Source organism: Thermoascus crustaceus, assembly GCF_041956765.1.
Source record: "Thermoascus crustaceus strain CBS 181.67 unplaced genomic scaffold VTN00scaffold_11, whole genome shotgun sequence".
In the NCBI taxonomy this organism is placed as follows: Eukaryota; Fungi; Ascomycota; class Eurotiomycetes; order Eurotiales; family Thermoascaceae; genus Thermoascus; species Thermoascus crustaceus.
Genome location: NW_027192537.1, coordinates 94,599 through 121,528, shown reverse-complemented (window position 1 = coordinate 121,528; position 26,930 = coordinate 94,599). Strand labels below are relative to the sequence as shown.

The following is a 26,930-nucleotide window of genomic DNA, read 5'->3' as shown; positions in this document are numbered from 1 at the left end:
TACCATGTCTTCTTCCCCTCCGCCGTCTCTCCGCAAGAGAGGCGGTAAGAAGGACACTTCTGCTGCTCTTTCTTCGGACAGTTCTTCTGGCGTCTCGTCGAAGCAGGCCCAGTCGGAATGGGACTACAAGCTGGCCATGGTCGTCCTGACGGCACTTGCTTTCCTGACGCGTTTCTGGAATATTTCGCATCCTGATGAGGTTGTCTTCGATGAGGTTCATTTCGGAAAGGTTCGTCCCTGTGTTTTATGCACCCCTTTGCTGCGGTCGTGTCGTGAGGGGCTTGAGAGCTTCTACACTCCCGTGGATGGACTCCGTGCTTACTGGGTCTGCTATATAGTTTGCTTCTTATTACCTACAACGCACTTATTTCTTCGATGTCCACCCGCCTTTTGGCAAGCTCCTTTTCGCCCTCATGGGCTGGCTCGTCGGCTACGATGGTCACTTCCTGTTCGACAACATCGGCGACTCGTACATCGACAACAAGGTTCCGTACATCGCGCTCCGGGCCATGCCAGCCACTTTGGGTGCTTTGACCATCCCGGTTGTGTTCCTGATCATGTGGGAATCGGGATACTCGCTCCCTGCCTGCATATTGGCCTCCGGCTTGGTGCTGTTTGATAACGCCCATGTTGGAGAGACCAGACTGATTCTGCTGGATGCCTGCTTGGTGCTTAGCATGGCGCTGAGCGTCCTTTGCTACATCAAGTTCTACAAGCAGAGATACCAGCCGTTTGGGCGCAAGTGGTGGAAGTGGCTTCTCTTGACCGGGGTTTCCCTGAGCTGCGTGATCTCGACCAAGTACGTCGGCGTCTTTACATTCGTCACCATCGGGTCCGCTGTCCTGGTCGATCTGTGGCATTTGCTGGACATCAGGCGCCGAGCGGGCCCTCTCACCATGCCTCAGTTTGGCAAACATTTCGCCGCGCGCTTCGTCGCCTTGATCGTCATTCCCTTCTTCTTCTACCTGTTCTGGTTCCAGGTCCACTTTGCGATTCTTACCAGGTCGGGTCCAGGCGATGACTTCATGACACCGGAGTTCCAGGAGACTCTGAGCGACAACCTGATGACCGCTTCTGCTGCCGACATCGAGTACTTCGACACGATTACTATTCGGCACAAGGATACCAAGACCTACCTCCACAGCCACTGGGAAAGATACCCGCTCCGCTATGACGATGGGCGGATTTCCAGCCAGGGCCAGCAGGTTACCGGTTACCCGTACAATGACACCAACAACCACTGGCAGATTTTGCCCACCAAGCCATTGCCAGAGGACAACCTCCTTGGTCACAAGGTGAAGCACGGCGATGTTGTTCAGCTCCGTCACCTCGGCACTGATACCATTCTTCTCACCCATGACGTTGCCTCTCCTTACTTCCCGACTAACCAGGAGTTCACCACCGTCTCGCACGAGCTGGCCAAGGGTGAGCGCCACAATGACACGCTCTTCGAGATTAGGATCGAGAATGGCAAAGAAGGCCAGGACTTCAGGACCATGTCCAGCCACTTTAAGCTGATCCATGTCCCCACTCGGGTTGCCATGTGGACTCACACGACGCCTCTTCCGGAATGGGCATTCAAGCAAGCAGAAATCAACGGAAACAAAAATATCCTCCAGTCCAGCAATATCTGGTACGTGGATTCGATTCCGTCGCTGGATCCGGACAGCCCGCGCTTGCAGAAGGAGCCCCGAAAGGTCAAACAGCTACCTTTCCTGAGGAAATATGCTGAGCTCCAGCGGGCCATGTTCTTCCACAACAACGCGCTCACAAGCAGTCACCCGTACGCGAGTGAGCCCTTCCAGTGGCCGTTCCTCCTGCGGGGTGTCAGCTTCTGGACCAAGAACGATACCCGCCAGCAGATCTATTTCTTGGGTAACCCCATCGGGTGGTGGATCTCTAGCAGTCTGCTGGCTGTCTTTGCTGGTGTCATCGGTGCGGATCAGTTGTCTCTGAGGCGCGGAGTTGATGCTGTAGAAGATAGTGAGTATTTTCCATTTCTAATACACCAAACGTGTTCCCGCAACTAACATCTTCTAGTCTGGGGCCCCGGTGCCCGCTCCCGTTTGTACAATAGCACGGGCTTCCTGTTCCTGTGCTGGGCTGCACACTATTTCCCATTCTGGCTTATGGGTCGTCAGCGCTTCCTGCACCACTACCTCCCGGCTCACCTTGCATCCGCGCTTGTGACTGGCGCTCTGATCGAATTTATCTTCAACCTTGATCCTATCGCCCCTGCCGGCTCCGAAACTGAGGACGATCCCCAGGGCAAGAGAAAGAGAGGTACTGTCGTGTCTCGGTTCGTCACTGCCAAGGAGAGGATGGGCCGTCAGTCCTTCATTGCTGGGTGGATTGCAACAATCGTCATTCTGGGTGCAACCATCTGGGGATTCTGGTTCTACGCTCCGTTGACCTATGGCACGCCAGGTCTGGACACGGATGCTGTGAACGCAAGGAGGTGGCTGAACTATGACTTGCACTTTGCCAAGTAGAGTTACTTTCCTTGCAACTACACTGAACAAGCGGGGGCAAACGCAGCAAGTGAACGTTTTAGACGCACTTGAAAGTCTACACGCAGCTCGCACTTCCGTGGCTGAGATGCAGTTCCCATGGCTGAAAATATAGGTACGAATGCTGTTGTGTAGGATACTGCTGATCTAGGCCAATGGAAATGTCAGACAAACTCAACGTCAAAAGGAGAGAAAAAAACGCCTCGCGTCTAAAAGCGGGCTGGTTCTCACTTTTCGGTCAAGGATTGCGTATGTGGCGATTGCTCTCTCAATTTACTGTACTGTATACCGTCTCATCTCAGGTTAATTTCTCTTGCTCTTTCCACGTAGTTTCTGGAAGTTTCAATATATCTCTGTACTTTCTCCTGGTTATCCTTCAAGTAGTCGCTCGCTAGGTCCTGAAGTAGCAATGACCTACTGGCGCATCTGCAACTAACGGCCAAGGCGCCGTTCGCGTACCATCACCACAAGGGATTCAGCAATCTGGCCAGAGTATCTGGGAACAGGGGTCTGCTTGCTTGTGGGTATCTAGATCTTCCTGCAGAGTACCTGACTCAGTGACCAGCCAGGATTCTACCTTAACCAAGGGCACATCTATCACTAACACATCACAGCCCTAGTTGGGGATACTTCCCTGCTTGCAGAATAGGTTCTAAGGCCTTTCACTGTATCAGCCAAGCCTCCATCATTTGGCTATCGCTAAGGAGCAATCTAAGTACTTCATGATTGACATCAAATCTATCACATTGGCAACATTGCCATAAAGGAGGCTATGAATGCCTGTTCCTCCTTTCTGCTACTATTGATTAACTGGAATATTGAACTAAGATGCATGTCCACCAACAAACAAGTCCAATGGGGTTACAGGATTAGTCGTATATTGAAGTCGACCGAGATAACGCTTCTGGGGAAGGTTATCTACCTAAACCTTGAGTTTGCAACCAGTTGCAGCATTCTGTCAGCATTCGACAATTATTCGGTCATTGCAAGCAATCACCGCAATCTGCCAGCATTTTCCTACTAAAAACGGTACCTGTGAAGCTTCTCATTCGAAGTCCGATGTTACAACCCTGATAGAAAGCAACCATGGCCCCCGTCTCCTTCCAGATCATGTCCGACCTGCACCTCGAAACGCACCCCTCCTACGATCATTTCACCTTCGAAAAGACCGCCCGCTACCTCGCCCTCCTCGGCGACATCGGACACATCCAGAACGAAGGGCTCTTCTCCTTCCTCGAGATCCAACTCTCGCGGTACACGACCGTCTTCTTCCTCCTGGGCAACCACGAGCCCTACCACATGAGCATCGACACGGCGCGCTCCAAAATGCGCGCCTTCGAATCCAAGATGAACAGGATCCACGCCATCGACACCGACCCGTCCACCCCGACCATGCTCACGGGGAGATTCGTCTTCCTCGACAAGACCCGGCACGACCTCGACGAATCCGTCACCATCCTCGGCTGCACCCTCTTCTCCCGCATCACCCCCGAGCAAGGCCGCCAGGTCTCGGCCCGGATGATGGACTTCAAGGAGACCCTCGACTGGGACGTCGACGCACACAACCTCGCGCACGAGGCCGACCTCTCCTGGCTCAACGCGCAGGTCTCGCACATCGAGGACGCCGAACCGCACCGGCAGATCGTCATCTTCACGCACCACAGTCCGACGGTGGATAAGAGAGCCGTGGACCCGAAGCACCGCGGCAGCGAGGTCTCGACGGCCTTTTCGACGGATCTGAGTAGTGAGCCGTGCTGGCGGAGTCGGAGCGTGAGGGCGTGGGCGTTCGGGCATACGCATTTCAATTGCAGTTTTAGGGATGAGGAGGAGGGGAGGGAGAAGGTGGTGTTTACGAATCAGAAGGGGTATTATCTTGTTCCGGAGACGACGTTTCATGCTGAGAGGGTGTTTAGTATTGGTGAGTAGTTACCTAATAAGGTCGATATACATAGAAAGAAATACCTGTCAAGACTCTTTTGTTTTTTTTTTATTTCAATTGGTTTAATGGTGACCTGTGTCGGTGCGTCACCGATCATGTATCTAATCTACATCTATATCTACACTCTCTAGCGTACCTTAGGAGCTATATAATATAGTTAATTCAATCCGATAACGATAACAAATAAATCTTAATTAATCCTCTATCCCCAACATCAACATCAAACGGAGCAGACCAGTACATATGAATAGCTACCTAGGTAGGTAGTGGATAACAAGACACAATGCTACTACCTACTGGAACATGACATAAACAGCACCTAAACTACCTACCTCCTTGCTCTTACCTAGATACCAAATTTAAATATCCAAGTCGGGTTCACTTCACCCGACAGGGACGAGACGGTATGTACGCTTGCACCAACAGTAATCCCTGCACTGCGCATCTCTGCGTTGCACTGCGTTGCATTGGGATCTAGGTACCTGCCTAGGTAGGTACCTATCTAGCGTTGAAGAAATTTCCCTTTCCCTTCCTTCCTCGAATGATTGATCTATGTATGTATGTATGAGTGACCGTCTCAGCATCAGTATCAGCATCAGCATCAGCATCAGCATCAGCATCAGCATCAGGTGAGTGAGTGAGCGAAGTGGATCATATCACATCTAGGTAGCTTGTAGTGAGGTGGACGGATGGACAGGCTGGATAATGGTAATATATATATATATATATCAAACTCTACCTCCTTCTATGGTCTTCTATGGTGTGAAGAGCGAAGAATGGATTTTGAAGAATCAGAATCTGGGGATTTTTATTTATAGAGCTGCGTTGCGTCACTAGCCCTAATTAAGCCAAACTGGAGGTGGGCCCAGCCACCTGGGGCCAGGTACTACTGTACTACCTTGGGGTACGACGTACATTTACATTTACATACATACATACAGTTAGTAAATACAGTCGGGACGGGACTGGCTATTTTGTTGGCGATAATACCAGAAATATTATTAGTATAGTCGACTGGGCCTTGAAATTATGCTCATATGATATATATATATATATATATTACTTTCAATAGTAAGTAGTTACTACTATTACTTCTAGTAAACAAATCAATAATAGACGCTGATATACTAGCACATACAAACAATCAAATAGATTAATTCACTGAACCGTAGATCTAGATTCTATGATTCTAGGAATATAACGTCAGAAAAACGGGGTATAGATAGTAGTACCGCACTGTACCGTACTAGATATGCGTATAATATCAGAATAGATCAAAGTGTCAAATCAAATAGATGAGACGGGCGATGCCAAGCCGCCTCGAATTAGGCTCAACTCCATATGCAAAAGATAGAAATGAAAGGTATAATATAATACAACGCAACACGATCGTGACTCCATCATCTTTTCATGCTTGACGGTCAGTCTAGAATGCCATCCTCTTCCCGATCTCACTCCTCCATCCGCGCGCCCTCTCGAAGCCGTTCGAGTTGCTCTGGTAGTCCAGCATGGCCTGGTAGACCTCCTCCTGGCTGTTCAGGACGAAGGGCCCGTACTGCACGACCTTCTGGTCCAGCGGCTGGCCCGCGACGAGCATGAAGCGGGACTCGGAGTCCGCGTTGTCGGGGACCGACGCCTCGACGTAGTCGCCCTTCTGCTCGAAGACGACGTTGTGGAACTCCTTGACGGGGCGGGTGGAGCTGTTGGAGCCGAAGACGGTCGTCCCGGACAGGGTGTACGCGAACGCGTTCCAGCCCTGCGGCAGGATCTGGGAGATCTTTCCGCCGGGACGGATGGTGATGTCGAAGATCCAGACGGGCGTGTAGGCCAGGTCCCGGACCGAGTCGACGCCGTGCGACTGGCCCGAGATGACCTTCACGGTGACGCGGCCCTCGTCGACCTCGGCGACGGGGATCTCCGAGGCGCGCAGGTCGCGGTAGCGCGGCTCGCACATCTTGAGCTTCTTGGGCAGATCGACCCAGAGCTGCATGCCGACGTTGGGGCTGCCGTCCGGGTTCTCGTGCGGCATCTCCGCGTGCATGATGCCCCGCCCCGCGGTCATGAACTGCAGGTCACCGGGGCCGATGGTGCCCTTGTTGCCGGCGAAGTCCTCGTGGTCGACACCGCCGGAGAGCAGGTAGGTGATGGTCTCCTGCCCGCGGTGGGGGTGGTCGGGGAAGCCGGCGCCGGGTCCAATGGTGAAGTGGTCCAGCATGAGGAAGGGGCTGAAGTTGCGCAGCTTGGCGGTTCCGATGGAGCGGCGGACGCGGGCGCCAGCGCCCTCGGACTGCTCGATGGCCAGGAAGGCCTGGCGGATTGCGCGCGGGATGGACATGTCGGTGAGAGGGAGGACGGTGGCTGCGGGGGCGGCGATACCGATCGAGGGGGTGGAGGAAGGGTTGTTCTTGTCCGCGGAGAACGGCGACAGGAGTATGGACGAAGCTTGCGTCAGGCGGGAGACCACGTCCTTGACGCTGTCACCGGTGTAGTGGTAACAGGAGAGGAAGATTGCCGCGATGCAAACTAGAAGAGAGAGGAGGAGCTTCATGAGCCCGGGGGCGGGGCTCTTTATAGTAGGTTTACACCACGGGAAGCCGAGACGGCGGAGGGGCAGTGATGACCAAGTGAACCGAGTGGAAGGTTCCCGGGACGTCTCCGCACAGAACTTTTGTCAGACCTGATTAATTGGCAGACGGCCCTTTATGAATCATAGACGACAGGAACGGGCGGAGCGGGCGGAGCGTGGAAAGCTGGATTTCCCACGCTTCGCAAATCATCAGTCAGCCATTATTGATGTCGACGAACCGCGGCTGATGACAAAGATGCGCGTCAGCAGCTGAAGCCGCTTTGGGTCCGGATCAACTCCGGCCCGGTATCTTGCGCCCGTGTATTTCGATGTATTTCGATACGGCATGTGGGCGGGCTGGCCGGCGTTGGCGGTGCTGGTGCTGGTAACATACCAGGTGCAACCAGTCACATACCATCGCTTTCGATAGGAAGTTCGCTGCTCCAGGCGCTCCGTACATACGGAATAGTCAGAGAATCATACCAGGGCTAGGGCATCACGCTCGCTAGAGTGCTGCTTGCAGCCCATCAGACAATAATAATTTAGTATCCTCAGTAATCTGGGAGCTATCCCACTCCGTGCGATGCTAGGGACCGCAAGCGCCAAGCCGGAGACCTTCACGATGCAAGCTGGGGCTCCAGGCCGGAACCCCGTCCCTGTCGGCGCATGGTCCCTATCGCCGATCCGATCGATCTTCACAGCTGTCATGTTGGACGAACGTCACGACGCTCCGCAGCTGGCCTTTCCGTCGCCATTTTCCTCTTTCTCAGTGGGGCCCTGATGCCTTCCCGGTGTGCATGTCAAAGATATCTTATCCACGGTGTTTAGGCTGATCAGAGCTATCGGGTGGTTCGTCCTGACGGCCGCACGTGCGGGGAGAGCTACTCCTGCTAACACTGGTACGCAGTGCTGTGTAGGTACTCCTGCGCTGCGTCGACCTGGTCTTGATAATCATCCTGAACTCGCGTTGCTTGCTTCCTCCAATCCGGTGATTACTACCAGCGCGGATTTGCTTTTCGTGTCGATACCTTCAACTGACCCTCGCACGCAACACGCGATACACAAATCTACCCCCCCCCCAACCAAGAGAAACGGACGCACATGAGCAGGATAGGAGACAGGATAATACGATAGCGGCTATCTAAGGAACACAAAGGCAGCGGAAAGGAGGAGCTATGAAGCGACCAACGCAGGTGCTCGCGTCGCTCCTGGTCTTGGGCTGCGCGGCGTCGGGAGCGCTGGCCGGCCGCAAGACGTTCAGCATACACGACGATATGCTGGCATACCCGCAGGTATGTCGATGTTTCTCGCTCTTGGTTGTGCGTTTGTATACTGATATTGCCGTCTTGTCTGGGCGCAGTTCGAAGTTCTTTTTCCGGATGAATATGTTCTTGATCCTCATGCGACGGCGCTATTGCAGGCGCATGACGATGCCGCTTCCTCTTCTGCATTCGCAGAAAAACAACGACAGGCAGATTCCAACACACCCCAGGTGCGATTGACGAGTGAAAGAAAGGGACAAGAAGGTGCATATGAAGATGGGAAGATGCCCGGTCTCCAGCACGAGTTTGCAGGGACATACGAGGAGATGATCCTCGACGGACGACGGTTCCTCTGCCAGATCCCGCGCGTGGAGACAGACGGGAAGAACGATACGGCTGGGACAGATGACACTAGGAGCCAGGAGGAAAAGGAAAGGGAACTGGCACGCGCGACGGACCGCGGACTGGAGCTGCTGCGCGAGATGGAGGGCAAGTGCATGTACTACGTGTCCGGGTGGTGGTCCTACTCATTCTGCTACAAGAATCAAGTGAAGCAGTTCCACGCGCTGCCGTCGGGGAGCGGCGTGCCCAGCTACCCGCCGATGGAGGACCCGACGACGCACTCGTTTGTGCTGGGAAGGTTCCCGCAGGAAGATGAGGAGGAAGAGGGGGCACCGGGAGAGGAGAAAGAGAAAAAACCGTCAACAGATGTGGCCGAACTGCAGACCAGGGGCGAATCAAGGTACCTTGTGCAGCGGCTGGGTGGGGGAACCAAGTGCGATCTGACGGGTAAGGACCGCAAGATCGAGGTGCAGTTCCACTGCCATCCGCAGTCGACGGACCGCATTGGCTGGATCAAAGAGCTCGCGACGTGCACGTACCTGATGGTCATCTATACACCGCGGCTCTGCCACGACGTGGCCTTCCTGCCGCCGCAGGAGAACGATGTGCATGCCATCGAGTGCCGCGAGATCCTCACACCGGAAGAGGTTCCCGAGTGGGAGGCGGCCCAGGAGTACGTGACGGCACAGCGACTGGTTGAATCTGCAACGTCCGAGTTCCCCGTTGTGGGTGGAATCGAGGTCGGGGCGAAGAAGCTCGTGGGCACAGAGGGCAGGCAGATCGAGAAGGGCCGGGTAGCCTCTGCGGGCGAGGAGAAAGTGGAGGTGGTAGCCCGGAGCGAGAACGGGGAGGTGAAGCGGCTGTCGAGGGAGGAGCTGAAGAAGTTCGACCTAGACCCCGAGAAGATCGAAACGCTGCGGAAGCGGCTGGAGGAGCTGGCCAATGGCAAGGATTGGAAGCTGGAGGTCGTGGAGGCCAACGGGGAACGTGGTCTGCGCGGTATCGTGGACGCCGACGATGACTACGAAGAGGATGCCAGCGGATACTTCAAGACGGAAGAGCGCATGAGAGAGGAAGAGAAGGAACGGAAGAAGCAAGAGGTGAAGAGGAAGAAGAGCAAGGAGCAGGAGGAGAAGAAACAGAAGCCGCAGAAGCAGGCGGAAAGGGCAGAGGAGCAGGAGCCGGCGGAGGAGCTCCCAGAGGAGGGCAGTGAGGAGATCTTCAAAGAGGAGCTGTGATCTCGACCTTGGCACGGGTTACGTCGTACATACCACGACCATAACCATGATACACACAGATCTTTGACGGATCGATCTCCGTCTGTCCGCCACGAGTCTCCGATGTATCAGATGTAGATGCATGAGCAGCCACAGTGGCTGAGATCGATGGTGTGGCGGTGTCAGGGGCAGAGACTGTATTGTATATACTTCTGTACCATGTATCTTGACGGCGTTCTATTAGGATAGTCATTCAAGGGATACTGTGATTTCTCTACGACCATTTGCTACAAGATGGAGGTAGTGCTTGTGAGAATCTGAATTTGTAGTATCTGGATAAACCAGGCTATCCGGAGCTAAGCATCTCGCTGTGGAGGAGACAGGCTTGTCGGGCTCGCAAGGAACGGCGCGCTCGTGCACGAAGACGTCAGGGTCTCTGTGGGTCGAGCAGCGAGACACGCCAGAAACAGACAGCCAGACGACCTCCATCCTCACCTTTTTCTTCCTCTCCCGTTCTTCTGATCTTCTCGATCCCATCAATCCCCTCTAAAGATATTAATTCCTCTTGCCAGGACCCCCTGTTGTGCAGGCGTTGGTGCTGCACTCTCCCGCCGACCAGCAGGGGCAGCCAGCAACGTGACCTTCCGGAGCCTCGCACCCCTCAACCGTCGAACTTCATCTCCCAGTGACCTCGAAAGACATCCAGACTTCCTCCAGTCGAGTCCCGCTCTCTCTCTGCCTCTCCACTTGCTGGACGGGTCTCTCTCGCCACACCCGACCGATCCAATCGTCGTCCCCCGACCTCGACTCCAGACTACGTACGCACCGGACTGGGACCTCTCGCCCGCCAAGCCAAGGGCCGCTCGCTCGTTCGCTGTTTGGGTCGCTATCCTGTCCCCATTCCCATCGCATCCCATCCCATCCTATCCTATCCTATCCTGCCCCGTCGTCTGCCCGGCTCTGGCCAGCTAGCCTCTCTGTCCCCCCCCCACCGAGACCGAGCATTCGTACATCCCCCCCCCTCACCTCCCGCCGACGAAGCTGGCACGACGCAGAGACGCTAGCAACGCAAGCCGCGCAGCCGCAGCCGCAGCAACCGCGACGCTGGCACTGAAAAGACGCTGACGACGGAGTACCCGGGACTCTGCTCCAGCAGAACGGACGACAAGGCTCAAGATGGGCTTCGTGGGCGTCTACACGGCCATATACGACTACCACCCGCAGTCGGAGGGTGAGCTCGAGATCCGTGAGGGCGACTTGCTCTACATTCTCGAGAAGAGCACCGAGGACGACTGGTGGAAGGCGAAGAAGAAGGCGAACCGGGAAGACGAGGAGGAACCAGAGGGCTTGGTGCCAAATAATTACGTCGAGGAGGTAAGGACAGCATCTTTCGTCTCATCTTAATTTTTCTTGTCCAGGTTGGGTTCGGAGAACACTGGACTTGGGATCGTGACGGCACGGTTATAGCTGTGGGCTTCGGTCCTGCCATTGCTTTCATGGAGTTATTTTTCTGGTGATGCGCATGTTGCGGAGGATGTCTACTTTTTTTGTTGGATACCGTCAAATCGAGTTTCTGGCTGACATATACGTGAATCAGGCCCAACCCATCAGCAAAGCAAAGGCCCTCTATGACTACACACGCCAGACAGAAGAGGAGGTATCGTTTTCGGAAGATGCGGAGCTGTTGGTCTACGACGTCTCGGATCCCGACTGGACGCTAGTCAGTGTACATACAGAATTCGGCTTCGCCCCGTCGAATTATATCGAGATCATAGAACAGATTAAACATCAGGCTGCCGCGGCTGCTCCAGCCCCTGCCGCTGTCCCCGCGGAGCCGGAGCCGGAGCCGGAGCCGGGGCCTGAGCCAGCAGCTCCAGCACTGCCGCAGCGGCCATCCGAGCCAGCGTCTGATGACAGTGCTGCTCCCGCAGCCAGCGCTCCAGCAAACAATGCGGCCCAGAATCCCGCGGCCGCCGCCATAGCGGGGATCCTTCACAAGCAGCACGGCTCCGTTGATTCGGCGGAGAGTCCCAGAGCCGTCCCTCCCCCTCCGGAACCAGCTCGTCAGCCCTCGCCCGAGGAGTATGAAGAAGAACCCTCCGCCCCTCCCCCTGCCCTCCCACGGCGACCCCCATCGGAACAGATAAGCCCGCCGGCGCGGCAACCCTCCCCACCTGAGCCGTCCCCGCGTCCACGTCCTCAGTATGCCGCGAGAGTAAGAGAGAGTGAGGGGCACGTCCAGGAGTCCCCCCCGTACAACAGAGTTGGGGCGCCGCGCTCGCCATCCGGTTATCACCTGTATAATATAAATGAAATGGTGGAGGTTATGGGGAAGAGGAAGAAAATGCCTACCACCCTGGGGATTAATATTGCTACCGGAACCATTTTCATCTCGCCCGACACTGGGGATGCACGCCATCAGGAATGGACCGCCGATAAACTCACCCACTATTCGATCGAAGGGAAACACGTTTTTATGGACCTTGTGCGGCCGAGTAAAAGCGTTGATTTCCATGCTGGAGCAAAAGACACAGCTCGTGAGATCGTGTCTGCGCTGGGTGAGATCGCCGGAGGATACAAGGCGGAGGGATTGAGAGAGGTCATCGAGGCAGGGACCACTGGCGGCGGAGCCCGGAAGAAGGGTCAGGTTCTCTACGATTTCATGGCACAGGGAGACGACGAAGTCACGGTCGCTGTCGGAGACGAGGTGGTCATCCTTGATGACACCAAGTCAGAAGAGTGGTGGATGGTCCGGCGAATCAAGAACGGCAGGGAAGGTGTCGTACCGAGCAGTTACATCGAGATCACCGGACTTATCGAGGCGCCGCCGTCGACTTCCGGAATCAACGCTGGCCTGTCGAGTGTCGAGAAGAACAGGCTGGAAGAAGCCCGCTTGACCAAGGAAGCTATGCACAAGTCTAGAAAGGACTCAATGGACTCGCGGTCAGAGGTAGGTCCGGGAACAAAGCTACCCGAGAGAGGTGGCAGTTTATTGGCAAGACATGATGCTAACGATCATTCACAGCGACAGAAGCACGAGAGCAGATCGGAGAAGGAATCAACTAGCACCAAGTCGAGTAAGTTTGCCCGCGTTCTATATATATAAGAGAGATCGTGTGTATACTAAAAAACATTCTCAGAGCCCGACCCAGCGAAGACGAGAAAGTGGACCGACCGCACCGGAACATTTACAGTTGAAGCACAATTCCTTGGCCTTAATGATGGCAAGATCCACCTCCACAAGACGAACGGTGTCAAGATCGCGGTCCCCATCGCCAAAATGTCTGTGGAAGACCTCGAATACGTCGAGAAGATCACCGGTGAGTCGCTGGACGAAGACAAGCCTTTGTCAGATATTCGGCGACGGAGCGTCCGCCAGGACGTGGACAAGCCCAAGCACCGACCTGCGCCAGCACCTGGCGCCGGTACCGATACCGGTCGGGCGGGCGCTCGTGTGGAACAGCACGACTGGTTTGACTTCTTCCTGAAGGCGGGAGTTGGGCCGCATCAGTGTGAGCGATACTCCCAGAACTTCAACAAAGACTTCATAGATGAAAGTATCCTGCCAGATATCACGCCCGAGACCCTCCGCACGTTGGGGTTGAAGGAAGGTGATATTCTGCGTGTAATGCGCTACCTGGACAACTTGTATGGCCGGACTGGCTCCAAGTCCAAGATGCGGAATGTCAGCTTTGGCGGCGAGGAAGTCATCGAAGGAGAGGGTGGACTGTTCTCAGGGCCTGGAGGGGCATTGCGAAACAACACTCGCAAATCCAGACCGGCCCCTGCAGTTCCAACCAGTGATGTGGTCGATCCGAAGGCCTTTGAACAGAAGGACACTTCTAAGCCTGCAGAACGACCTGACACTTCGGCCTCCGCTGCATCAAGCGAGAAGCCTGTGAAGCAGGGCTTCGACGATGACGCATGGGACGTGAAGCGGCCAGAGCAGCCCGCTACTGCTTCTCCGCCAGCTACTGCTTCCACGGCGGCCCCTTCGTCTCCAGCCAAGTCTCAAGCACCTCAGCAGCAGCCTACCTTGACTGGAGCCATGGCCGATCTTTCTCTTCTCACACCTCCTCTGCAGCCTACTCCCGCCCAGCCAACGACGACGTCTCAGCCGGCTCTAGCTCAGCCGGCACCCGCGTCTCAACCGCCGCAGACGCAGCCGCTGCAGCCTCAGCCGACGGGGGCAAGCCCCAGCTTCTTCTCCCAGTTGGGTCAGCCAGGGCAGCAGCAGGGACTCACTCCTCAACAGACCGGTTTCCAGCAGCAGCAGCAGATGATGCCTCCAAGGCAGCGCCCGCAGCCACCGCAGAACGTTGGCCAGAGCTCTCTCATCCCACCCCCGCCGCAACGGCCGCTCTCCGCTCCGCAGAATTTCCCCCAGCAAAGCTCCTTTGGCCCTCCGCCGCTGCAACCTCAGCTCACTGGAATCCCGAGCACCGCCCCTCACATTGCCCCGCCTGGCCAGAGCCTGACCGAACTGGGCCAGCAGCGTTTCCAGCAGCAACAGTTCAATCAGCAGCCGCTGCAGCCCCAGCCAACAGGATTCGGTCAGTTCCCGAATGGACTGGCGCCGCAGCCAACCGGCTTCGGGCAGCAGCCACAGGGGCAGTTTGGATTCCAGCAGCAGCCTCAGCAGTTCATGAATGGCCAGCCTGGTCAGCAACAGCCTGGCTTCCAGGGTCTTGCGCCGCAGCCGACTGGTTTCGGTGGCTTCCCGCAGCAGCAGCAGCCGATGGCTACGGGTATCAACTCTGTTCTCCCTCCACCATTACAGCCACAGCGCACGGGAGCGAACGGATTCGGCAACAACAGCTACACTCCATCTCCCCCTCCTGTGCCGCCTATCCCACAGCAGCCGACGGCGGCGCCTCTGCAGCCGCAAAAGACGGGTCCTCCTCCTCCGGTCCGGTTTGGAGTCAACACCGATTCGGCGAAGAAGCTTACCCCACAACCTACGGGTCTCAGAGCGAACCTCGCACAAGCCAGTGAGTGGACAGCAGCATTGCCCTATTCTTTGCGCCTCCCTTTTGAATTCGTGCTGACACTGCCAATAGCTCCCTCCAACCCCTTTGGCTTCTAGCCTGCTGATAGCCGCTGTGAATATAATCCTACTATCTTCTTTGCTGCTAGTGCCTTTCTTTTGTCAGTGATCGGTTTTGCCGGCGGTAGTTGCATGTCACATATGACTTTTCCTTGCACATGTTTCCTGCGATGCGTCTACTGCAATGCACTCCACGTCCGGCGCTATTCCAATTCATCAACTCTTTACCCATACTGCCTTTAGTTTCGTCTTTTTTTGTCATGCAGCATCAGCGAGCCTAGAACGTTTCATTTCGTGTTAGGTACTTCTTGGAATATGAGTTGTCTCCTGTTTCCCACTCCCCCTGGCTTTTTCTTTTTCTTTTCTTTCGAACTTTCCCTACTCTTCTCTCACATCTATCTTGGTCATTTACATTTATTATTTTTGACTGCCATATCCATGTCGCATTGCTCTGCTCTGTGTCGGCTCCCATTGTCGTTTTGGAATCAGTCCTTGTTTGCAGGCGGCGGACCGTACAGTTGGGACAGTGCTCTTCTTAACCCCGAGTCAAGTGCAGTCTCTCTATTTTATTTTAGTGGTTCATTCCCCCGTTTCAGTTTTCGCTGCCGTCGTTTTCGGATCCCGTCTCCTTTGTCTGTGCGTGTACTGTATATAGTTGAATGCCCATAGATGGATTGTATGTACCTTGGTAGGTGGAATCTATCTATAGCTGAATTGATATGAAGTTAACAAGCGGGTTGATATCGCGAGATATCAGGGCACCAGTCGTGGCGGTGACTTAGGTACAGAGGGTCCCGTTGTGGAGGGTGAGGGTTTTAGGTTTCGTGCCACTATATTTTATGTGTACATTTTCACTGCCTGAGACTAATAATAAACCCCATAAACGAACTCATAGTGAAAGAGCATCCGCTCACCAATAACGCTGTCCGCATCTCAAAAACGCGGATGATCGTCGCTTAGACCGTCGTAGCTGACCATCTTCTCTTCGCCATTCCTCTCCGCCTTTCTCCCTACCTCCAGCCGGCTATCTCTGGATGCAGAGGCATTTACAGTAGAATTTGGTGGTACAGCACCGTGCATGTAAGCAGGCTGACCTCTACAAGGTTGATATAGGCGAGCAGGCCGGGCCAGTTAGGTCCGAACGGGCGACCTTCAACATAGCACATCAGTGATTCCTGTTTCAGTAGTTCATGTGGTAAAGTTCCTGTAGACTTGTGAAGACTGAGTTCACAGATATACAAGTTTGCATAGCCACTCCATCACGGTCCAGATCATCTAACCTCAATCCAGCCCCCACCTGAGGCGGGCTGTGCATCTCTGAAATGACCACATGATGCTACTGCTTACTCGGAATTTAACATATTCCTTTCTATCAGCCAGATACAAGTTTCCGATTCAATAATATATAGGCTGTTCTGTTGTTGGCCGGAGTCAGCCTCAGCCGATTTTTTCATACTGTTTACTACCTACCTACCCCCTATCTTCATACATGTCACAGCTAACATAGGCATTATCATTTTGTCCTGCTGTATAAAACATGACACAAAGCCTGTTCAATGAAGATGCCTCACCCGAGGAGCTCAAAGCATGGAAATCCATTCTCACCATCTCCGGTCCTGAAGCATTAGAGAAAGAACTCCACATCTCCCCGGAACGTGTCCTGGAGAAGGCCATTCAAAGTCGAGACTTTGACCTTGTCCACAGCTGTCTCTCCGACGGCGCAAAAAGTGACAGACAGGATCCACTACGCGGTCTTCTTCCGGCCGTCCCTGAAAATGTTCGAGCTCACGGTCCCAGCTGGCCTGGACGTGAACTACGATTTCGAGAGACTGGGAGTATACCTCCTACACGCGGCGCAAAGGGGGCACAGGGTCACGGCCCGGTACCTGCTGGATCAGGGGGCCCATCCGAATGGAGATATGGCCATGTGTCGATGGTCCGCACTTTCTGTCGTGGCGCAGTACCAGGGTGAGGATCTGGCGGAGCTGCTCATCCAGAGGGACGCGCGGATCAATGGCAGCGGTGCGCTGGGAAGGGCTGCACGATACCGCCGGTTTGAGATGATGCGGTTTCTGCTCCTCCGTTCATGGTGCGGATGTCAACGACGATGGGAGAGACTGTCATTGGTTTGTTGGGAGGGTTGGGTTCACGGCTCTACATGAGGCGGCTGATGCGGGGCATGCTGATGTAGTCACCTTTCTCTTGGGGAATTGGGTGGCTCCGTCCCTGGAGGATCAAAATGGGTATACGCCCCTGATGATTGCCCAGGAGCGCGGTCATGAGGAGGTTGTGAAGCTGCTCCGATCCGGTTCAGGATAGCTGTGCTGTCCGGCCAGCCTCCTTTTTGGTCTACTTGATATTCGATGAAATTGAATGGCTCCAGAAGTCTGTCGGGCTTGTATAGTACTGTACCGCCCAATCTACCGTAAGTAAGCATTCAGATAGATAGCTGGTTGGAGGTAGAGAGAAAGGGGAGAGAGGAGCAGAGGGTCGCCACGATATTTTAAACTCCGATCAGGCTATTCCGCTTCTGAGAGGCGGGAAGTATCACTTGTGAGTTTATCTTCTTTCTATAAACTCGTTCAGGAATTTCATTGGTTTTGAGCAATGAGGATGTACTCACAAAACACGGTCCTACGAAGTCTACCTATCAGCAGCGAGTCGTAAAGAAAAGATGAACTTTGGCTGTATGCTCGACATCAGGCTAAAATCAAAACAATAAGCCACTCTTCAAAAGTTCATGTGAAGCAAATGCAGGCATCAGCTAGAAGGACTCGAATTCATCTTTTGCCGCGCAATATCGACATTTCATCCAACAGCCCACATCGCTTAACTGACAGTTTTCAAAATGGATATGATATGTCTGCGGAACCTCACAACTCCGTGGTTGCCCTTCTTAAACTTCATATTATCCTACGGCAGTACGGAGGGCAAAATGCGAAACAAGTTACCAGGTTTCTCACTCCTTACTCTACTCCATCCATTTTCCTAGCTAGACAAGGCCTATCCATGCTAACCGTCGACAGGGGTCTGGGAAGAGCATCTCCTTTCCGACCCCTTTTCCGAAAATCCTGTCCCTTCAGCAAGATGGAACTCGTCGCCTTCCGATGCAGTTATCAAGAGACCCCTCATGTTCCAACATCGTACATATGCATGCGTTGCAGCGGACTCTTCAGAAGACATGATCTTCCTTTAGATAAATCGGTCTTCTACCCGAAATGAGCGACTTTCATGTATAGTACGGTGTACTATGCGCTTATGCACTGCAAGCTGTCACTCCTGTCAAACCCCCTGGCTGCAGATTGGACCGAACCAGAAGAGCAAACAAGAATATCCATGCGACTTTATCCCACTTCTGAGGTGACTGCATGCCCAATTGGGTCTAAACATTGGGCCTGGATCTCTGCACGGATAGATATCTGCCGAGTACTGCGGAGAAGACATCCTGGTTATCATGAGGGAAAATCCTCATATTGATGTATGTATGGACAGGACTGCTTTATCAATCCTGGTCAACGACTTCCGAGGTGTTTCCCATTTGTTGCCTTATCCTGGCACACTTTCTGCGGGGTTTCTGGTTCGGTTCGATAAACCGGTATGGAGATTGACGAGAGAGTAGGTATATATTATGGTCCCTATTAAGACCGCTGTCCGTTTCATTGACACCTATTTGCCATTGCCGTTGAATTCTAAACTGCCTCTTGTTGATATACATTTCTGTACTTTCGCGCCCTTCATTTCATTGTATATATCTCGTTGGCGTTATCTTCCCTCTTCCCTATCATCAGAGCAAGCCTGTCTACAGCCAACATGAAAAACCTTCCATATGAGATCAATGGCGGTCCCGTCAACGGAACATCCCCAAACGGAGAGGGAGACGCCACCCCACGGGACCCAACATGGGTCCCGGTCTCCGAGCAGCCCGTCTTCACGCCTCGCAAGCTCAAGGTCATATGTGTCGGAGCCGGCTACTCGGGATTGATGCTGGCATATAAATACAAATACGAGACTCCGATGGACGACTACGTCGATCTGACTATCTATGAGAAGAATCACGATGTTGGCGGCACATGGCTGGAGAACCGGTATCCGGGGGTGGCGTGTGATGTGAGTTTCTCCTGGCATTTTCCGAATCTACCTACCTAACTATTTAGACATCGATATGATGTTCCAGCGAGGAGATGTGCTAACCACTCCATCTAGGTCCCGGCCCACATCTATACGTTCTCCTTTGAACCGAACCCGGATTGGAGTTGTTTTTACTCTTCAGGTCCAGAGATCTGGGAGTATATCAAGAGAACGACAGTGAAGTATGGCTTGGATGAAAAGGTGCAGTTCAACTCGAAGGTCATCGAGACCGTCTGGGACGAATCGTCCGGGAAATGGAGAGTCAAAGTCGATCAGCAAGGGACAATCATCGAGACCGAGGCAGATGTCCTGGTCAACGCCGCCGGTATCCTCAACAAGTGGTGCTGGCCCGACATTCCCGGCATCGACACCTACAAGGGGAAGAAGGTGCACAGCGCCAGATGGGATCCGGACCTGGACTGGGCCGGCAAGAGGGTTGCGATCATTGGCAACGGGTCATCGGCGATCCAGATCCTGCCTCAGATGCAGAAGACGGCCGGCCATACCACCACGTACGTTCGGAGCCCGACCTGGATCACGCCCAACTTCGCTGCACACTTGGCCAGGGATGGCAAGAATTTCGAGTACACGGAGGAGGAAAAGCGCAGATTCCGCGAGGAGCCCCGGGCCCTGTTCGAATACAGAAAGAATATCGAGCACAATTTCAACAAGTTTTTCTACACGTTTCTCAAGGATTCTCCGGACCAGCAGGCGGCCTTCGAGGCCTGCACAGAATCTATGCAGCAGGGACTGAATCACGACGACCGGCTCTGTGAGAAGATCATCCCCAAGTGGCCGGTCGGTTGTCGCCGCGCCACCCCTGGCGAGGGCTACCTGGAGGCGCTGTGCGCGAAGAACGTAGATGTCGAGAGCGACAAGATCATCGGCTTCACCGAGAACGGGATCAAGACCGCTGCGGGCGAGCGGGAGTTTGACATCGTGGTCTGCGCCACGGGATTCGACGTCAGCTTCACGCCGTACTGGAAACTGGTTGGGAAGAACGGTGTTTGGCTGGCCGACCAGTGGAAAGATATCCCCGAGGCCTACTTTGGCATCTGCGCGGCGAATATGCCCAACTATTTCATCTTCAACGGTCCGAACTGCCCCGCCGGGCACGGAAGCTTGCTAGCGGTCATGGAATGGACGGCGGAGTATATCCTGCGGTGGTGTCGAAAGATCGCGAAGCAGGACATCAAGTAAGTAGCGAAACAGCCCAAGCACCCAACCACTGCCAACACCACTAACACGTGCTTCTTTCAGATCCGTTACCGTCAAACCGGACGTTGTCCACGAATACAATGTCTACAGCCAGGAGTACCTCAAGCGTACCGTGTTCACCGGCGGGTGCAGGTCGTGGTACCAGAGCCGCAAGGACGGGCGGGTGACGGCCATGTACGGCGGCAGCGTGCTGCATTACAAGGAGAACCTGGAGGAGTTCCGGACAGAGGACTTTGAATTCGAGTACCGGAGCCCGAACCGCTTCCGGTTCTTGGGCAACGGGCTTACGATCCGCGAGAAGGAGGGAGGGGATCTGGGGTTTTATGTGAAGAAGTGAGATCGATGACGGAGTTGGAAGTTTGGTGTGATATGACATGATATGGGCTGAATGGACGATAAGCTTATGTTTCTTTTATTGGATGATTTTGGCTAGTTCCATTGGTTTGCAAGTTCTGGTTTTATAGTTTTGCAGTACTTGGTTTTCTTTGCCAATCTAAGCGTTTATTTGGTTACAGGATTGAGCATACTAGCACTTGATCCCTGTTGCTATCTTAGTTATTTATCTAGATAGGTTTTAAGCCCCTTAGTTCCTATTATCTACTGTACTGTAGGGCGATAATATAAATCATGTCGGAGTCAGGTTCACCCGGCCGGGCTCGCCTATATCCCTCCTACAAATCAGCCAGTTTCTTTCTTTCCACAACCCCCCAACGGCTGAATCCATGTTCATGTCCTCATACCGAGAACTCAATCTCTTCACTCACCTCGTACAGCAGACTGCAGGGTACTCCATACACGCAGTACTACGCCGCACCCAACACACCAACTGATCTCCACTTTCCAAAAATTCAGAATCCCACTTCGTACGACGGGTCATGCATCGGAAGAGCCATTCCTGCAGCGGGACTCAGAGACACGAACAATCGGAAGACAGACAACATACATGAAGGGTGGAGATGCGTTTGATAAGGACCAACCGACGTTGAGTTTAGCTCCGGGTCTAGCGAGTTCAACCATACCCCTCAAAGCCTATCCCGATCCCCGGGCCGACATCGAAACACAGTCTCTTGGTTCTATCTACCTCCTCCTGGTGATTTCCCTCCTTAGCGAGGTCTATCTAATTCGACAGGACTTTTCTCCATGTCAGATAACCTAGGTTATTGTGCTGTGGCCTTCTTACCTCGGGTATCTCCTATCTATCTCATCTATGGACTTGTTGTGTCTTCCTGTCTGTTTGCGGCCCCCATCAAAGATGGGGACTATCGTGACGAACCGTCGCATGCGGAGCCGGTCAAGCGGTGGGTCTGGTCGACATGACATGACAGCAGGTTTCCCGATTGAGTGAGGTTGCTTTTCCTATCTTCGCAGACATCGTGGTCTCCTCTATATGTCTCATAATGGACACATCTACTTTAATCTATGGAGCTATTATCGATTATTCAAGGCCACACAGTTGATAGGGAAAGGGAAGGCGGAAAACCAGTGTGGAAGGAAGGTCTAATTGCTGTCTGTCTGGCCGTTTTGGGAGATATGCGTCTACTGCTGGATAGTGACCAGGGTGAAAAAGCGGACGTTCTTCTGAATATCAGTGCTTATCATATTACCGGGGAATGTTGCCCGACGGCCCGTCTTCCCGGCATGTCGTGGGCAAGCAGCATACATGCCTCGTTTACCGTGGAGATAGACGCTTGTCTAACCTATATTTTTGGTTAGCGGTTCTTCCAGCTGCACTGCTCACCAGCTTCCAAGCTTCATGCATTGCAAAGGAGAAGTGGTTAGCCAAGCACTCCTTGCACGCGCTCAGAATTTAGGCTGGTCAGTTTCTCCTTCTGTATACCGTACGTCGGGATCCGCTCGGATAAGGTCAGGTGTTCGTCGAAGCATCCCGCGCGGTCGAGACTCATGTACTGATTGCAGTAGTACATAGTACGGAGTACCTCCTGGGAGCCTTTTGTTGATTTGCGTTTTCAGAGCCACTTCCATGCATCGGTCCCACTCATTAACCGTTCCATCTCCTCTTTCTGAACTGCTGCGCCAGATACCTTACTTTCGGATACGACAGCCTCGGGTCGAGACGATGGAGCTCGTGGGGCGGAGATCCAACCCCGGACCCCTCCGCACGTCTAACCTAGATCTGGAGATTCTGGATCGTAGGACCGCGAGGACATTAGTATAAATAGTCTAGGTGTCTCCTGGTTTGTGCTTGTCGATATACCTGCACCCAGATATCTATCCATTCAGACATATAGAACTTGGACTACCAGACAGGAGTTCTGAGTTTTTCCTTTTATTATTATTATTTACTTCTGATTATCCATCACAATGGCTGACCGCTACACGGAAGAATGGCTCAAGGTACGTTCTCTCGTTCTGATGTACCCATACCTACATTATAATATATGATGCTTACGAATTCTAGCTCGAGCAAGCACTCGGCGCCCGTCCCTGCCTCCAAGGCACAGCTCTCCAGATGCGCGAGCAGTACAGCGGCCTTGTCGCCGCCATCGCGTCCCAGCTGCCGCCTGTGGATAATGTCGCCGTCCAGACGACAGACGGCACCGTGGACAGCGTCCCATACCGCGTCTACACGCCCGCCAACGGCGCGCGGCCGCTGCCAGTGGGCTTGTACACCCACGGCGGTGGGTTCGTAGCCGGCAGCATCGACTCGGATGACCGCGTGTGCCGGCTGATCGCGGAGAAGACGCCGTGCATCGTTATCAGCGTCGAGTATCGACTGGCGCCGGAGCACAAGGTGCCTGCCCAGCTGCAGGATGCGATGGCGGTGGCTAACTGGGTATGTACTTATTTAACTTGATGTCTATATTCCTCCCTCCCCCTCTTACTCCTCTGTATAAACATAGCTACTATATCTATATTGTACACCATCCTGACAGCCATATCAGGCCCTCAAAAACGCATCCTCCCTCGGCGGCGACCCCTCCAAATTCTTCACCCTCGGCACCAGTGCCGGCGCCGGTCTCGCCCTCGCCGTCGCCAACCAATTCGCAAAGACGGCACCCGACGGCGGGAAGAACCCCGTCCGGGGCATCGTGGCCATGGGCCCGACCGCCGTGCACCCGGACAACATCCCCGCGGAGTACGAGTCCCTCCACAAGTCGTACAAGGAGAACGCGGTCGACGTGCCCGTCATCGACAAGGCTAGCATGGACGAGTTCTACCGGGCCCAGGACGCCAATCCCATGGACTCGGACACCTTCACAGCGCTCTCGCCGCACCTGGCCAAGTTCCCGGCTACGTACATCGTCACGACGGCGACGGATCCGGTGCGCGATGATGGCGTTGTCGTCGAAGCTGCGTTGAAGAAGGCTGGGTGAGTGACCTTCCCCCCAATAATAATCATCTCTTCGAGCTGAGCTGACGTGGTAAAAACCGCATAGTGTTCCGACGAAGCGCGACCACTACGACAAACTGCCTCACTGCTTCTGGATCTTCCCCGCCATGGCGGAGGCCAACAAGGTGTTTGGCGCCAACCTGCTGAGCGGGATCCACTGGGTGATTGGGAATATGTAAGTTGGATGATACGTAACATATCATACATACCTACCTAATGATTTGTATTTGCGAATATCGAAGGAGATGCGTGCGTGCGCATCTGTAATGTCGACAAGGATTAATTTTAGAATATCTATATATCCCTGAATTGATAAAAAAAAGAAATTCCCGAAAATAGGGGTTTTTTATTGTCTTGTCTCCAAACAGAAATGAATGGTTGATTGGATACTTGGATGGGTAAAATGCACTATACACACTGTACATGCTCACGCATGTGCAGAAGAAAGAAACGAAATAGATTTTGTCCGGATCTAGATCTACCTTTTGTAATATGTGCACCTTCTCCTCACACGTCTTTTATATATAGCACCTTATCTACTAGCACAATGCACATATTAGGCAACCAACCAACCATATTCTTCGCAGCCACCTGAATACTGTACACTACCATCTAGGTTAGATATACCAGCTTACTGTCCACCTACCTACCTAGATAGGTAGCCGTGCTCGGAGCCGCCCCAACATCGTCCCGTGTTGGTGCGTCCCACCACAACGTCCAATTTCACCACCACGTCCAATTTTTACTAATTTCTTGCATTATACCCTACCACAATGCCAAAATTACCAGACAAAATTGAATCCCGAATCCAGGAAGCTGTCCGAAAGGCTTCATGTCAAAAAAAAACCAAATATCTCTGCATTGGCGCGAGAATTTGACATGCCTCACAGACAGCTTCACAAATACATCAAGGGTTGGCCATCAAAAACTGCCCACATCGCATGCAATAAAGCATTAGATGACCAGCAAGAGAAGGCAATTATTCACTGGATTTGACAGCTTGATTCCCTACATTCGCCGCCTACACTGAAGATGATTGAGTGCTGTGCAAACCAGATTTTACAGAGGAACACTTCGGCTTCATCCAACCCGGCTCCGCGCGTAGGGGGAAACTGGGTATATCAGTTTATTCAGCGCCTTCCTGACAACCTACATCTTATCAAACAGAAGCCAATTGAGAAAGAGCGACTAGGGGCAGAAGATATTGGTATTCTGACACATTGGTTTGATCTCTTGGAGCCATATATAGCCCAGATTCCACCAAAGAATATCTATAACTTTGATGAAAGTGGCTTTCAATTAGGACAGGGGAAATCTCAAAAAGTTATCACTTCCAACCCTATATGAGCCTCCCGAGGCATTGTGACTAGTGATACAAATGAATCCTTGACAGCCATTGAATGTATTGCAGCCAATGGCACTGTTATTCCTCCATACTTCATCTTCAAGGGTGAATATCACCTAGAACACTGGTATCAGCAAGTTCCGGATTCAGCAGAGGATTATCGAATTGCTACAGCTTCCAAAGGATATACAACAGATGAGATTGTGCTGGATTGGCTCAAGCACTTCCATATGCATACAGAAAAGCATGTTTCTAAGACTGACGCAAGGTTATTGCTTATGGACAGCCACGGCTCCCATCTCACATATAATTTTCTGGATTATTGTGAGAAATACAACATTATTCCCTTCTGCTTTGTGCTGCATACAACCCATCTTGTCCAGCCACTTGATGGTCAGCCCTTCCAGGCCTATAAGCACTATTTTCACAAGAAAAACAACAAGAATATACAGTGAGGGGTCTCAACAATGGATAAGGGCAACTTTCTTTGTGATATCCCTCAAATTTGCCAGGATACATTCAAACAATGTACAATCCAAAGCACCTTTTCTGATCAGGGGATATATCCCTGGAATCCTTCAAAAGTACTCAACCCTCTAGCCAATGCAAGGTCTCCATCTCCAGTCCTAACTATACAGGATAAAACACCATCAATTCAATCTATGTCAACCAATTCTCCTCCTCAGACAGTTTGTACACTGCGACAGAGTATTCAAAAGCTGGATAAGTTTGTCAATGAGACCCCTAGCCTGGACCAGGGCTTTACACACCATCTTGACTGGGTCTTTCAAAGTGCTATACAAACAGCCAAATTGACAGCCCAACTTCAAAGTGATATCTCTCAACATCTAGAGCATGCACGCACTCCAAACTCTCAGAGATCTCACAGAAGAATCCCTACTATAGGGCCATTAACAGTTAAGGATGCAAATCATCAGATTGCTGAATGTGCTGAAGTTGAACAAAAGAAGATTATTTCCTGTGTCCAAAAATGCCAACCTTTGAAGCCAAATCCCACCACTATACACCGATCGGAAACCGTTGAAAATACTCAGGGAGATAGCCAGGATCTAGGAGATATTAATGGGCTATTTAATGTATTTAAATATTAGTCTAGATGTTGAGAAAATTGATGAAAATAGTCAAAATTGGACGTTGCGGTGAAAATGGACGTTCCGCTGCAACGCACCAACACGGGTAGGTGTTGGGGCGGGAGCACGGCTACCCGATACGCGGCTTTATGTTCCTAATTATCGTTGGAAGATAAGTCTATGCAATGGTTTGTCGAAACAGCAAATCATCATTTTGTATAATGCAAGGATCCCATACTCGTCAAAGAATATCTGAAAACTTCAATATGAGCGACCACCCAAAATAGGCCGCAGTACCAGACAAAAGTAAGGAGATGTAGCACGAGAAGACCAAAAGCGAAAGGATCAAGATGAAAGGTGACATATCCCGAGTTCAGGGTCGGATATTGCCACGGGTGAACTGAAACCATGCACTCCATGCGAAGTATAAGAGCAATAGTCTGATTTATACATATTTACATTGTAGAAGAATGCGCCTGCCTGCCCTTAGCTATCTGAGCCGCCAACTCAAATCCTCTCCACAGCACCGAATATATGGGCCACTGTAATAGAACTCTTTTCACCAAGTAGTGCAGTTTCTGGTTTCTCGCCCCAAAGATTACATATACCCGCATGAATATGTCACCAAAGTTTTCGTGGTCCTTTTAATATTCATGATTCGAACCCGGTGGGGCGCGAGCTACGAAACGCTGAATTAACCCTCGCAACAAGTCTGAAAACCGGTTTCAGCCCTGTCACCCGGGTAGGAGGTAATAGCCTTTCACAATCATTGTGAACTTATCCCAAGACACTATAAGTCAGCAAATTGAACGTTCGAATGATATCCACTTACCTCAAATTTTCGAGGGGATTGAACAAGGTCTGATGGGCGGAGACCAATAGCGGTCGCTTCTTCTGGCTCGTGTGACAAAGT

At 52.7% G+C, this 26,930-nt stretch overlaps 8 protein-coding genes across 8 annotated transcripts; 7 read left to right on the top strand and 1 right to left on the bottom strand.

The window, feature by feature from the left end:
- Window positions 1-4: 4 nt before the first annotated feature.
- VTN00DRAFT_2795 (uncharacterized protein) lies at window positions 5-2,492 on the top strand (the record flags this gene model as incomplete). Its single annotated transcript, XM_069429044.1, has 3 exons — window positions 5-229; window positions 339-1,983; window positions 2,041-2,492. The coding sequence occupies 3 exons, from the start codon at window positions 5-7 to the stop codon at window positions 2,490-2,492; spliced, it is 2,322 nt and encodes a 773-aa protein (XP_069283211.1).
- Window positions 2,493-3,596: 1,104 nt separating this feature from the next.
- On the top strand, window positions 3,597-4,436 carry VTN00DRAFT_2794 (uncharacterized protein; the record flags this gene model as incomplete). The annotated part of the gene is made up of 1 exon (XM_069429043.1): window positions 3,597-4,436. The coding sequence occupies one exon, from the start codon at window positions 3,597-3,599 to the stop codon at window positions 4,434-4,436; it is 840 nt and encodes a 279-aa protein (XP_069283210.1).
- Window positions 4,437-5,875: 1,439 nt separating this feature from the next.
- VTN00DRAFT_2793 (uncharacterized protein) lies at window positions 5,876-6,997 on the bottom strand (the record flags this gene model as incomplete). Its single annotated transcript, XM_069429042.1, has 1 exon — window positions 5,876-6,997. One exon carries the CDS (start codon window positions 6,995-6,997, stop codon window positions 5,876-5,878), a length of 1,122 nt encoding a protein of 373 aa, XP_069283209.1.
- Window positions 6,998-8,190: 1,193 nt separating this feature from the next.
- On the top strand, window positions 8,191-9,857 carry VTN00DRAFT_2792 (uncharacterized protein; the record flags this gene model as incomplete). Its single annotated transcript, XM_069429041.1, has 2 exons — window positions 8,191-8,307; window positions 8,376-9,857. 2 exons carry the CDS (start codon window positions 8,191-8,193, stop codon window positions 9,855-9,857), a joined length of 1,599 nt encoding a protein of 532 aa, XP_069283208.1.
- Window positions 9,858-11,012: 1,155 nt separating this feature from the next.
- Window positions 11,013-14,922, top strand: VTN00DRAFT_2791 (uncharacterized protein; the record flags this gene model as incomplete). The annotated part of the gene is made up of 5 exons (XM_069429040.1): window positions 11,013-11,210; window positions 11,434-12,786; window positions 12,862-12,913; window positions 12,977-14,827; window positions 14,897-14,922. 5 exons carry the CDS (start codon window positions 11,013-11,015, stop codon window positions 14,920-14,922), a joined length of 3,480 nt encoding a protein of 1,159 aa, XP_069283207.1.
- A 1,498-nt stretch (window positions 14,923-16,420) lies between these two features.
- Window positions 16,421-17,202, top strand: VTN00DRAFT_2790 (uncharacterized protein; the record flags this gene model as incomplete). Its single annotated transcript, XM_069429039.1, has 3 exons — window positions 16,421-16,610; window positions 16,681-16,965; window positions 17,075-17,202. 3 exons carry the CDS (start codon window positions 16,421-16,423, stop codon window positions 17,200-17,202), a joined length of 603 nt encoding a protein of 200 aa, XP_069283206.1.
- A 1,491-nt stretch (window positions 17,203-18,693) lies between these two features.
- On the top strand, window positions 18,694-20,566 carry VTN00DRAFT_2789 (uncharacterized protein; the record flags this gene model as incomplete). Its single annotated transcript, XM_069429037.1, has 3 exons — window positions 18,694-18,990; window positions 19,087-20,207; window positions 20,272-20,566. 3 exons carry the CDS (start codon window positions 18,694-18,696, stop codon window positions 20,564-20,566), a joined length of 1,713 nt encoding a protein of 570 aa, XP_069283205.1.
- Window positions 20,567-22,551: 1,985 nt separating this feature from the next.
- Window positions 22,552-23,760, top strand: VTN00DRAFT_2788 (uncharacterized protein; the record flags this gene model as incomplete). Its single annotated transcript, XM_069429036.1, has 4 exons — window positions 22,552-22,584; window positions 22,649-23,023; window positions 23,133-23,560; window positions 23,628-23,760. 4 exons carry the CDS (start codon window positions 22,552-22,554, stop codon window positions 23,758-23,760), a joined length of 969 nt encoding a protein of 322 aa, XP_069283204.1.
- Between the last annotated feature and the right edge of the window lie 3,170 nt (window positions 23,761-26,930).